The following is a 14,063-nucleotide window of genomic DNA, read 5'->3' on the forward strand; positions in this document are numbered from 1 at the left end:
GCTAAGCTTAAAAGCTCAGTAATAGTATGATCACTGTGCTCAGAATAAATCAGCGTAGTTTGGAAAACAGAATGTAGACCCAGAACTTATCTTACACTTTTTCCAATTCTAATTAGGCTTGGGGACTAATTTGTCCTTTATGATGATCTATATTTAAATATTTTATCATATACATACTTATCACACATACATGCCTATATATGTCTTCATTTTTAATGATTACCTAGTTCAAATACAGTCATCATTGATTTGCAGAAAATGTACCATTATAATATAGCATTTTATGAATCATTCCAAGACAATAAGAAGACGTGATAGGCTCTGGATGGTGTGTTTCAGTTAGTTGGAGCTTCATCCATACACCAAAAGGTTGCTGGTTTTGATTTTTGGTTAGGGCACATACCCAGGTTGTGGGTTTGGTCCCTGGTGGGGGCATGTATGGGAGGCAACCAATCGATGTTTCTCTCTCTCTCTCTCTCTCTCTCTCTCTCTCTCTCTCTCTCTCCCTCCCCCTCTCATTCCCCCTCCTTTCCTTTCCTCCCTTCTTCTCTCTAAGATCAATAAAATAAAAATATGAAGTCAATGATTATTCACAGCATTTAGTAAAGATTCATGGGTTATTTTCCCCTTCTCTCTGTAGCACTAGTTTCAGAGAAAATTCTTAGCTTGATATCCACAACAAGTAAACAGAGACAAGAGGTAGCTGTATGGTGTTAAATGGTTAAGTCCAAATAGACTTGGCTTACAGGAGCAGTAAATCATGACTTTTTAGGGGAGATGTGAGAAGCATGCTTTGTTTTCAGAAACATGCTTCCTTAGATTATAGTTGTCCTTCATGTGGCCCGCTCTGCAAACTCAACTCTTTAATTTTATGCTCCAGCTGAGTGAGTTTTTGTTGTCTATATCATTGGAACTGTTGAGTAGATCTTTTTTGCTGGCCCAGTGGTGTGAAGGACCAGGGTTTGAATAAGAGTCCAGGAAGTGCTTCTGGGAATAACTTTTCTATTGCCAGGAATTCTGATGTGTTAGCCCTGAATTAACATTTCCAAAAATGCCATCAAACACTGACTGAAAACAAAGATGCAAGTGTAGCCACCACAGCTGTGTTCTCTTCTTCAACCAGTTTCTTCTTTTATGTACAGTGAGAAATTTTAAGCCCACATTGTAAGATGAAAGTGAATCAGTTTTATGTACTATACCATGATGCAGCTGGTTGCCCCCAAATGAGAATGTGCCATTGGGTTTGAGTTAACGCTGTTTCTGCAGAATATTCCCTTGTAACATGGATATTGACTTTTTGAGCAAATGGAATATCAATGAGGGACTATTGTGGCCAGTGCTATAAGAGGAAGACTTTCATCCTTTCATTAAATATTTATTGAGCTCTCTCTGAGATATTTAATTTTAAGGAGGATAGGGTATATGTAAAGGTCTGTGCTGCAGTGTAGAACATGAACACCATAAGAAAGCCATGTATAAAGCTATATGAGCATTCACAAGGGAGAGAGAGTTGGTGGAGGGGACTTGTCAATGATGTCTATTTGAGCTGGATACTAAAAGTAGATATAACTTGAGTATGTTGAAATTAGAAGAAATGAGCATTTATGTCAAAGGGGAGATGGCCCGGAGAGGAAAAAGAAAAGGATGGGAGTTCAAAAGGGGCTAGTGAGAGAGACTTTTGGAGAAGTAGACTGGGCAGGTGAATGGTGGGCATGAAACACCAGTTTAAGAGTAACATCATTGGTCGGGACGGCCCTGGTGAGGTTGAAATGTCCCCGGTGAGGTCGGGACGGCCCCGGTGAGGTTGGGACGGCCCCGGTGAGGTTGGGACTGCTCCAGTGAGGTTGGGACAGATAATGGGGACCAGTATAGACTGATGAACAGGGGTAGATGCAGAGGCAGAGCAACATTGAACAGACTGTCAAACTACAATGGGAAGCCTGGGGAGGATTTGGAGGGGTGGGATTAAGAGATCAACCGAAGGACTTATATGCATGCATATAAGAATAACCAATGGACACAAGACACTAGGGGGGTAGGGGCCGGGGAAATGTCAAGAGGGGGGAAAAAGGAGACATATGTAATACTCTTTGTAATACTTCAAGAAATAAAAATTATTAAAAAAAAAAAGAGTAACATCATTGAGCAGAAGCTACTATGCTCACCCAGGTGTCTGTCCCTTCAGTGGAGAGGACATGCTTCTCCTGTCTGAGCCTTGGGCTTCCTCGATTCCTTTCGGTTCTGCTCATTTTGGTATGTGAGTTCCTCAACAGACCTCTTTTGGATTTATTTTCAATTGTGTTTCTCTTAGTAGGACCACATGTTCTCTTTAGGTAATAAGAATCCTTGGAGGATTTAGACTTTCCCCCCCTTGTTTACAGGTATAATGCTATAAAGTACAAACCTATCAGTACTTCTTAAATGGTCTAAAAGGGATTTGAACTTCTATAGCAGAAGCCTACTTGTTCTTTCCATTCAATGCTTTTCCCTCCATTCTTCCCTTTTCCCCTCCTTGCCCCATCCGTCCATTCATCCATTCATCCATTGTTTGTTTTTGTTTTTAAAAATCTTTATTGTTGAAAGTATTACATATGCCCCCCCCCTTTTTTTTTTTGCTGGAAGAGGTTAATGGGGTTGGGTAGGGGACAGCCATTGTTTGTAATTTACCTTTTCCAAATCCTTATGCAAATAATGAAGCAAAACATTATGCATAATAATTATGGAGATTGATTTTTTAAATTTTATTTTTCGCCCAGCTGGCGTGGCTCAGTGGTTGAGTGTCGACCTATCAACCAGAAGGTCACAGTTCGATTCTTGGTCAGGGCACATTCTTCTCTGAAATCAATAAAAAAATATATTCTTAAAAATTTTATTTTTTAATTACAGTTGACACACAAGCTCATATTAGTTTAAGGTGTACAATATAGTAAAGGTGGTGAAAAATAACAGTGCATGAATCTCTGGATGGGAGAAATAGGAACCTGCATTTTGAATAGGCTTAAAGATACCTGACTCTGATTAAAGTGGTTCAGAGGTTGTCCTTCCAGAAACACTGAAATAAAAGCAAAGAGTAGTACTACTCTGGCCAATGAAATTTGAGTGTGGTTCCCTAGTATTTATTTCAGAGGAGTTCATGAATGGAGAAAACATGCATATTTATGGTTGGAGAAGATTGTATGCCCAGGCATGTCCTGTTCCTTTTAGGATTTTATTACATTTGCATTTCGATAAAAGCATGTGATAGAATGAAAGGTAAAGTTATCCTCCTTCCCCTCAAAAGGCCATCCTGGTTACAGCTACCTGTTCAAAACAAAAACATAATTTTTAGGAGTGAACCAAGGTTAGTTATTAGTTATGTTGAGTATGTGATACAGATGCTGCTAATCCCTTTGATTTGACTTTAAGCGGTCTGACTTAATGATTTTATGCTTTTAAAAGTCTGTTTTCTTTCTTGTTAAGAATGAGTTGTTTGAAATATCAAGTATCTTTTTGTGGCTGGGAAATAAAGATTTCTGGAAAAGGCTCTGTGCCAGTGGTTCTCTAAACTGGCTATGTATTATCTCATCTGAGTCACTAAAAAGCCTAAAGGAGACATTTTCTGAGTCACTAAAAAGCCTAAAGGAGACATTTTCTTTATTTGAGAATCAATTCTAAAGTGCTCAAAGGGAGTCTACTGTAGTCAGTCTGCCCTCCATAAGAGATAGTTCCATGAGCACCTCTGAGAGAATACGTATTCAAACGACTGTTTTATGTCCTTCTTTCTACTCTGCTTCATACAATTTTGCACGTATTTGGAGTTCACTAATCCTTTTATTTGATGTTTGATGGGAGTGGTGAAAATTGTGGTTTTCTTGCGGCTCTAATTTGAATGTTTTGTTTTGTTTTGTTATCCCCAGGATGGGAAGAAGAAGTTTGACAAGGAGAGTGAAAAATACTATTCTATTCTTGAAAAACATTTAAATTTGTCTGCGAAGAAAAAGGAGTCTCATTTGCAAGAGGTAAGCTTTTCCAATAGAAAAAAAGGACATTAGCATTACGTCATGTGAAGTCCAAATGTCCAAGGTAGCAGTGTCTCAGAATCTGCTATTCTTTCGTTAAAAAAAGTAGATAGTTCACTGAGCCTTTACTAATGACAGGCACTGTGCTGCACATTGTTCATGCCTTGTGACATTTAATATTAACATTCCAAATGAAAAGATAGTGTTTTCTTCAACAGTAAGAAAATGAAGCAAAACTTTTTTATTTTCTTCTGTTGGGCATATTGTAATGGCAGAACCTACCAAATTCATGTTATAGCTTTTATGTTAAGTTGAAAATATCTGTTTTTAAGGCGTTGCCTCAACATGGGGGGGGGGGATGCAATTATTTTACATCGGTTTTCTTAAAGAATAGGCAACAGAAATATTTTACTAACCTGTATGCATATAAGCAGTCCCATTATTCCTTCTTTCTGAAATATCTGTCCTCATTGGTAGTGTTTTAACTATAATTAGTAAAATCTTGTAGTCTTTTTACTAAGGCATAGTGCAGTTTCAGTTCTGATGAGGTATGTGTGTGTTTTTTAATGGACTTTCTTGTCATTTTCATCCTAAGAACAACAACAAAAACTCTTGACACTCCACCCACGCTTTTCCCTGGATCTACCATGGTTGTCTCAGAGCTGCAAGATGGGAGTCAGGTGGTTGCACCCTGGGCCCCACACCTTCACAGGGAATCATAGGAGACCACCACGCAGAGTCTCCCATCTCTTCTCCCTCCTCTCTCTGTACTTGGGAGGTGTCACTGTCCAGAACCGCTTCTGAATGCCTCATCCTGATCCAGCGAAGCCAACGAGCACTTTTCCAATTCAACCTGGTCCTTGCTCTCTGTGTTCTTTCTGCTATTTCTCTTACCTCCACATCCAGCCACGGGGCTGCTTGATGAGTCAGAGTATGATTAGAGTTCCCCCGCATCGAAAAGCCACGGGAGGGTTATTTTGCTTCTGGTTCCTTTTTTCTACACTTTCATGTTCTCATTGAGGGAATTGAATTTCTTCATTTCAATATATTTCATATTGGGAAGTTCTGTTATTTAAACATGAGTTCATTATAACCTATATTGTGTTACTAGCACCTGCTATTAAAAAAGGATAATTGAACATACAATTGTGTGCCCATGGAAAGGTTTTGTAGCTAAATGAAATGGGGGGGAAAAACTGTCATTAAGAAAAATTAATATTTTAAATTTTCAATGGCATGTTTAATTTTATGAGGTATTATATTTACAATTTAATATTCCATTGACATGTCCATACTACTACTACTACTACTTCTCCTCCATCACCCCCCGCCCCTTTCTTGACTCTTCTCTTTACTCCATGCTTTGGTTATGTTAACCTTTGGTCTTGCCCAAATTATTCAAGTCTGGGCATACCTCAGGACCTTTGCACTTATTGTTTGTTCTACTTAGAAAGCTCTTATTAAGCTTACATCATTTCATCCTCACTTCCTTCCTTCCTCCCTTCCCTCCTTCCTTCCTCATTCCTCCCTTCCTTCCTTCCTTCCTTCCTTCCTTCCTTCCTTCCTTCCTTCCTTCCTTTTTTCTTAAATTTTATCCCTGCCCATTCCCCTGCCCCCCCTGACTCTGGCAACCAACAATCTGTTCTCTTTATCTGTGAACTTTTATTCACTTATTTTCTTGGGGTTCCACATATAAGAGAGATCATATGGTATTTCTCTTTTTTTGTCTGATTTTTTCATTTAGCATTATGCCCTCAAGGTCCATCCAGGTTGTCAAAATAGCAAGATTTTATTTACTTATTTTGGCTGACCAGTGTTCACTATTTATTTATTTATTCATTCATCTATGGACATTTTGGTTGTTTCCATATTTTGGCTATTGTAAATAACTCCTCAATGAACATGGGGCTGCATACATTTTTTTGAGTTAGAGTTTTGGTTTTCTTCAGATAAATGCCAGAAGTGAAATTGCTGGATCATAATGTAGTTCTGTTTTTTATTTTTTTTAGTAACCTCCATAATGTTTTTCATAGTGACTGCACCAATTTAGATTTTTACCACCATTTGTTACCTCTTGTCTTTTTTATTATGGCAATTCTAACAGGTGTGAGGTAATATCTCGTTGTGGTTTTGATTTGCATTTGCATTTCCCCAATGATTAATGATGTTGAGCATCTTTTCATGTCTCTGTCAGTCAATCTGTATGTCTTTTTTTTTTTTTTTTGGTAAAAATGTTTATTCAGATTATCTATTTTTTAATAGGATTGTTTGTTTTTTCCTCTTGAGTTGTATGAGTTCTTTATATGTTTTTGATATTAGCCCCTTATCACATATATGATTTGCAAATATTTTCTTCTATTTAGTACATTGCCTTTTCCTTTGCTGTGTAGAGGCTTTGTAAAAAATATTTTTATTGAATTTTAGAGACAGGGCAAGGAAGAGGGAGAAAGAAACATCGATGTGAGAGTGGAACATTTGTCGGCTGCCTCCTGCATGCGTCCTACCTGGAATTGAGCCTGCAACACAGGGCATATACCCTGACCAGAATTGAACCAGCCACCTTTTGGTGCAGCTGAGCCACACTGGCCAGGGCTGTGCAAAAGCTTTTTAGTTTGATGTAGTCCCACTTATTTGTTTTTGCTTTTGGTTTGAGATTCAAAAAATCATCACCAAGATCTCTGTCAAGGAGCTTATCACCTATGTTTTTCTTCTAAGCATTTATGATTGTAGGTCTTATGTTCAAGTCTTTGATCCATTTGAGCTAATTTTTGGAATGGTGTAAAATAGTGATCGAGTTTCATTCTTCTTCATCTGGCTGTCCAGTTTTCCCAGCACCATTTGTTGATGACACTGTTCTTTTCCCATTGTATATTCTTGGTTTCTTTTTCATAAATCTATTGACCATTTATGCATGGGTTTATTTCTGGGCTCTGTTCTGTTCCATTCATCTGTTTGTCTGTTTTTATGCCAATACCATACTGTTTTTTAAATATAGCATTGTAATATAGTTTGAAAACTGGGAGCGTGATATCGTTAGCTTTGTTCTTTCTCGATATTGCTTTGACGATCTGGAATATTTTGTGCTTCCATACAAATTTAATATTATATTCACCTGTTCCATATTTCTTAAATGCTCACATTTCTCTAAACATTGCACTAGAATAAACCTAAGAGCACACTCACACACTCACACACTCACACTCACACGCACACACTCACACACTCACACACACACTCACACACTCACACTCACACACTCACACACACACTCACACACTCACACACACACACTCACACACGCACACACTCACACACTCACACACTCACACTCACACACTCACACACACACACACACTCACACACTCACACACTCACGCTCACACTCACACACTCACACACTCACACTCTTCTTTTCCAGGAGGCACAGCCCACAACACAACACAGTTGTGCCATCGCAGCTCCTCGGAGCACATAATGTAGACAAGGAAAAATGTGGCGTGAGTTTTTTGTTTGCACTACGCTTCCAGGAATCAAGTTCTCTCATCGGGAGATGCTGCCACACGTGTAGTTAGTTTTGTAACATGGTATTAAAAGACATCTGTTCCTGTCCTTCTGTCGGCACCAGACTTGTTAAGTTGCTCTCAGAAAGACCCCTCTGTGCCTTCTCTCTGACTCCTCAGGGAAATCGGTGGCTGCCATTTCCAGGATGGAACTAGGCTTCAGCTTGTGTTGATAAAGCTCCAAGACCATCTTTCAGGTGGATCATTGGAATAACAGAGTTGGAAACAGACTTGTCAATATAATAGACTTTACAGCACATAACAAGTAGTAATATTTAATATGTGAGCAGTTAATGTCTTCCTCAGCATAAAATAAGAGGAAGAGATTATAAAGGAAATGTGGAAAGATCAGAATGTCTGTTTCATAAGACATTAAGTCAAATTAAAAGGCAAAGTATCAGGGAATTTATATAGCATTTGACATAGGATTACCATCACTCATACACAAGATGTTTTTGCAAATCAGTGTAAAAAAGGTAGTCTTCAGTTGAAAAAATGGTTTCAAAATATTAGTGGTTATTTCATTAAAGAAGAAATGTAAGCCATAGTGAATATGGTTCAGTTTCAATGTTACATATTAAAATACAATGCAGATTAATAATAGCAGCAGGATGTTAGTTTAATTTATTAAAATATATCCACTGTTAGTGATGATATGGAAAAACGAGCACACTTTTGCTTCTCTGGTAGAAACAAAATTATTCAATTATTCTTGAGATAAATTTGATGACATATTTCAACAAATTTGAAATGTAAAAGATAGTTGAAATGATTTCTGTTGATAGGAATTTACCCAAGAGAAATGGTCAAAATGACCATAAAAATAAATTGTGGTGTTGATGTAAGATTACTCTTGCAATGCAAAAATTTAGAAATATCTGAAATGGCACAAAAGAATGATTGGTGCCTAGCTGTAGTGTGACTCAGTTGGCTGAGCATCTTCCTATGCACCAAAAGGTTGCTGGTTCGATTCCTGGTTAGTGCACATACCTGGGTTGTGGGTTCAATCCCCAGTCTGGGAGTGTGTGGAAGGCAACCAATCAATGTTTCTCTCCCACATCAATGTTTCTCTCTCTCTCCCTTCCTCTCTGTAAGCATGCCTTTGGGTGAGGGTTAAAAAAAGAAAAAGAATAATGATTCTTATAATCTTCACATTTCTCTGTTATAGTAATGAGTAATGAATAAACATAATAATGAATCTGTAATACTTTTATAATTAGGAGAAAAGAAACCCTTTGAGAAACCCAGAAATTGGCTTTTCACATATCTCTAAGTATGCTTTGAGCAGAGTCCTCTTATCCCTGCCTCCTAAAGAAAGGGAATCCCTTAGTTTCTACCCTTATTCCTCTATTCATATCCTTAAGTTTGTGTCCCCAGCATCTCTTCCATTTCCGTACTGTCCTTATAACACCCCGATGAGCATCTCAGGGCGTGATTTCATCATGCTGACCAACTTCCCGCTGCTCGGGTCTTTACCTCTTCTTACTAATACATTGAAATCTCACATATCACCATTTTCTCAAATTTGTTCCTACTTCTCATTTCTTTAATTCTGTAATGCTGGTGTTTCTCATACCAAAATTATTTTTGACTTTTCCCCCCTCCTTTCTCACACCCTCATCCTTGTTTCTCACATCCTTCAGCTTCTCTTTCTTACTGAGGTATACCAAACATCTTCACCTCCACTAAATAAGAGGTCTCCACAGTCACAGGCACCCAGCCGCACCATTGAATCAGTATATTCTCTACTGTCCTCACGTTAATCTTCCTGGAATTCTACTTTGATCTCGTCAACACCTTCCTCAAGCTTTTGTGGTGTCTATAGATGAAGTTTGCACACATTCTCTCTTTTCTGCCTTACCTCTCATTTCTGACTAAACTTTTTGATCAACCAAAACGTAACTTTTCTGGACTCTTTTCCCTCACTCAGATTCTTCTCCTTTTGTCTCCACTTACTCTAAACTCCCCATTCTTCAGTCCAGCTTAAATCATTTTTCCTCTGGGAATGAGGGTGTGTGTGTGTGTGTGTGTGTGTGTGTGTGTGTGTGTGTGTGTATTTCTCTATTTTGAATCAGATCGCTTACTGTAAGTGGGGAGTAATTTAGGTTTCTGCAGAACTATATGGTTTTCTTATGTAATTAACTTGGTTTCTTACTAGGATGACTTTTCTGTCCCCTTTTGCCTTGTAAACAATAGTTTATACCTGTTGTTTGGGCATAATTATTACTGGTGCTCCCTTTCAGTTTAAAAAGTTTGGACAGTAAATTATATGGTTATCCTATTTATCCAGTACTGAATACAAAGCAACAGCTGCCAGTGGGTTTATAAGCAACTGTCTGCTAGTGAATAACACACTGTATGAGCTTAAGTACAAACGGGATTCATCCCAAGTAAAGAATGTCTTTCAAAAAAATCTTGTACTGAAGAGAAATTAAGCTGTTATATTCTCTAAGCACTGTACATTCTAGATGACCTTTCAAAGCAGGCTTGGTACAACAAATGCATCGAGATGCGAGGTGATGGGAATTTAAGCAGGTTTGGAATTCATCTAGATTGGAGGTGATGGGAAATATCTATAATTGGCAGGTGGCAAGAGTCATCTTTCCTCTTTTATCCTTCTTGGTGCCCCCACACCCCTTTGATGAGATGGACTTGTGCAAGGCAAATGAGTTTCCGAGGAAATGACTTAACTCCCCCAGATTTCATGATTTGCTAGGACTCATGGCTGTGGTTTATTGCAGTGAAAAGATATGAAGGAAACTCAGCAAAGGATGCATAGGGTGAAGTCTGGGGTAAAACTAGGCATGAGCTTCCGTGAGTCCTTTCCCAGTGGAGACATACAGGACACACTTAATTCCACTAATAATAAGTCGTGAAGAAAACATGTGAAATGTTGTCTGTTAGAAACTCAATATAGACCGAGTACCCCTGGTTTTTTACTGGGAAGTGGTCACATAGGCACCTTCTGCTTGTCGTGGACCCAAATTCCAGAGTCCCAGAAGAAATGCAGGTGTTTAAAGTAAACCAGATTGTTTGCACAAATTGTTTTGACATAGTGAACTACGCTTATCAATTAGGGTGGTGGGAACTCTCCCAAAATCAACATTCCCAGATGCAGCCAAAAGCCAGCCTGCGAGCAGGCCTTCCAGGACAGCATCCGCGCCTGCTGTGCGCTTTGCTTCACAGCTTTGTTGACCAGAAATAATCACATACGTCGTCAAGGTGGCTCGACATTCTAGTTTGTTCCCATGCGCCAGTCAACACAGTCAATGCCGATATCTTTTCAAGTAGATAGTAAGACCTTCAGAAGTAACTTGTGGAATAGAATGCTGTCGCTGAGACTAAAAATATTCTTCTGGCCCTGCCAACAGTGGTGTCCTGGAGCTCTCTCTTGGAGAGCTGACTTTCTCATCTCTTTCTAACTCCCTCATTCACTGATGTTGGGTTTGTGGTTTGGAACTGGCTGTTTGGGGAATATTTACACCACAGAAACCAGCCAGGACTGCAAATCCGGCTTCCCCCCGCGAGAGCCAGCTGCTACACATTTATTAGCATACCACTAAGTATACCTCCTTACCCTTCCTTCTATAAATAGTGTGCTCTTGTAAGCTGTGGTCAGAAAATGCCTGATTTGTGTAGAATGCTGATTGCCTTTGTGTTGATGTGTATATCTTTTCTTGCTTAGAAATTATCTTTGGAAGCTTCTGGCTCACATTTCCTACCTGATTTATATGTTCTTTTTGTATATTAGTTTAGAAAGTTGGAACGCTCAACTTTAAAAAATCCCTATTGAGCTGCTTATAATACTGGGTTACTTTTAATTATATGAATAAATGCATAGTGTATATAATTACTTTTAAAGGCATTTCAAGTGAAGTTTTAAGATGCTATGATGTCCAAGCCAGTAAACCTAATTTTATCTTTTTTTTAAAGCTTCTCTTTGTGAAATTGTCATTATAAAGTAGCTCCAAAATTATATTTTATTCCCAAATAGTTGTTGGCAGATACTTTGTATTCCAGAGAGCCCCCCCCCCTTTTTTTTTCATCTGCTTTTAGTAATCTCAGCTGGCAGCGGGGAGTATGTAACTGGGCATGAAAAGTAAAATCATGACTCTCTCTTTTTTATTAAATTGATTTTTTTAGAGAGGGGGGAGGGAGGAGAGAAAGAGAGAGAGAGAGAAACATCAATGTGAGAGAGATACATCATTGGTTGCCTCCCGTACTCTCCCTGACCAGTGTTTGAACCAACTTGGGTATGTCCCCTAACTGGGAATCAAACCCATGACCTTCCATTGCACGGGAGGATGCTCCAATTGACTGATTCACACAAGCCAGGGCTTGCCTCTCTGATAAATAAAAATCAGTTTAAAAAATGGCATATGAGGGTGGCAATGGGCATAGAAGAGGGGAGAGAGGTGACATTAAAAAAAAAATGAAATTATCTCAATAACCATTTTCTTACACTTTATCAATCAAACCTTACTGTGTTCATGAAGAATAAATGTGCATGGCATTGATGGAGTATGAATCACTGGGTTAGAACCATGGAAATTTTTTGGCTCTGCTATCAGTATTATCTTTCTAAGGGATTACCTAATGATGTGGCTTGCTGCTTAATATTCTCAGATAATTTGTCCTCAGTTAAATCCAAATTTGCTATGCAGTGTTCAAGGTCTTTGACAGTGTGATGCTAATCTTACTTCTCCTTCCTTCCCTCCACTTATGTACTCTGTTGGCAAACCCTGTCAAACTCGTTCATGGGTCTTTACTTTTTTATGGGAGTGGCTCTTTTTTTTTTTTTAATCTTTTACTACTCACTGCCAGTTGTTCATCTTAAAATTCAACTCAAACCACTACCATTTTCTCCCAGAACTTAAAGCCCTTTTTTTATGATCCTGTAGATTTTCAAATACTTTTATATACCTCTTCTGCATTATTTTAAAAAATGATCTGACTGTTGTATGCTTACTCTGTTGTTGTTTTCCCCCTCCCACCCTATATACTATAGTTCTTACGGACAAGGGCTGTGTTTTCCTAGTCTCTATATTCCCAGGACATAGTAATAATTGCTATATTAAAACTTTGGCGGGACTTAATAAAGATTTCAGAGTGGAACAGGATTTGAGCTCCTCTCTAATACAGAACCATTAATAATGACTCCCTGTGTCATGGTTTGCCTTTTTGCACTCTTTAGGCAGATACACAAATTGACCGAGAACATCAAAACTTCTACGAAGCATCGCTAGAATATGTCTTTAAAATTCAAGAAGTTCAAGAAAAAAAGAAGTTTGAATTTGTCGAGCCGGTAAGTTTTAATTTCCCTATAAAATAGTAAGTCCAGTATATCCTGTGGGAAAATATTGCCGTATTTTCCTGTTGAAAATTATGATTTTTAAAAATAAAAAGGGAGACGGGAATGTGGGAGGAGCAAATAGGTGGGCACTTTTAGGGCAGAAAAGCTATTGTATGAAACTGTGATGGTGGACACATGTCATTACAGATTTGTGAAAACCCATAGAATGTACAACACAGACTGAATCCCTAATGTAAACTATAGATTTTAGTAATAATGATGTGTCAGTCCTGGATTGTCATTTGTAACAAGTTTTCCTCACTAATGCAAGATGTTAATGACAGGGAAACTGTTTGAATAGGGGCTAAGGGAGTATATGGGGACTCTAATTTCTGCTCAATGTTTCAATAAATTGAAAACTGTTCTAAAATAGCCCACTGATTTGAAAAAAATTAAGGATAGACGGGTGTGTATGACATATACCTAAGCAAATACACCTCCCACTAAAGTGCCCCATGCGCCAACGCTTTAGGTGAAGGGAGAAAGCATGGGCCACATTTCTTCCTTGGTTCCCGCCACCGCCTTGCAAGGCTGGGACTTGTCTGACTTTCCAATGAAGTCATTTATTTGGCTAAGTCAGTGTGAAAAGTAATGTAAACCGCATTATAGAAATGAACAGGTGGCTGGTCTTTATAGGCTTACTTCATTTTCTTCCCAAGTAATACCCTAATATGTTACTATTGGCTAAGTGGGCATACTCAGGAGGTATCATCTGGGATGAATAAAGGTAAGTTCTACAGTCAAGATTGCCTTCCGTTAGTAGATAATGCTCAGTTCCCATGAGATGAGAGGACAATGATAGTAAAATATATTAAGTAATCAAGTATATAACATAAGCCATACTTTTCTTCCTATGTCAGTCATTCTGTGAAAAAAAAAATCTATTTGTAATCAGAAAACACATTCTTCCTATTTTAGAGGAAGTGATAGGGAAAAGGGAAGGAAAAGCACACTTCAAAATATAGTTGCCAAAATATATTTCCCGATGGAAACCCTTCTGTGATGCCCTAAAGATGATGGGAAACCGAGACAGCGGAGGCTGGGCAGTGTCCAGTCCCCGTGTGGCTCAGCACCCCGCTTCCCTCCCCTCCGTCAGCTGGAGCCACCCAACTTCCCGCTGTAAACTGGGCCCTGGACAAGTCTATAGGGCCA

The 14,063-nt window shown here is 38.7% G+C and overlaps 1 protein-coding gene across 7 annotated transcripts in view; it reads left to right on the forward strand.

Moving 5' to 3' along the window:
- Positions 1-14,063, forward strand: part of ARHGAP42 (Rho GTPase activating protein 42) — a 248,584-nt gene that overhangs the window by 174,840 nt on the left and 59,681 nt on the right. For all 7 annotated transcript variants that reach the window (XM_023758838.1, XM_006094660.3, XM_023758836.1 and 4 more), the window contains 2 exons: positions 3,897-3,998; positions 12,753-12,863. In XM_023758838.1, the coding sequence (XP_023614606.1) occupies positions 3,897-3,998; positions 12,753-12,863 (213 nt within the window). The remainder of the gene's footprint in view (positions 1-3,896; positions 3,999-12,752; positions 12,864-14,063) is intronic.

This window comes from Myotis lucifugus, unplaced genomic scaffold (assembly GCF_000147115.1).
Source record: "Myotis lucifugus unplaced genomic scaffold, Myoluc2.0 scaffold_139, whole genome shotgun sequence".
Lineage (NCBI taxonomy): Eukaryota > Metazoa > Chordata > Mammalia > Chiroptera > Vespertilionidae > Myotis > Myotis lucifugus.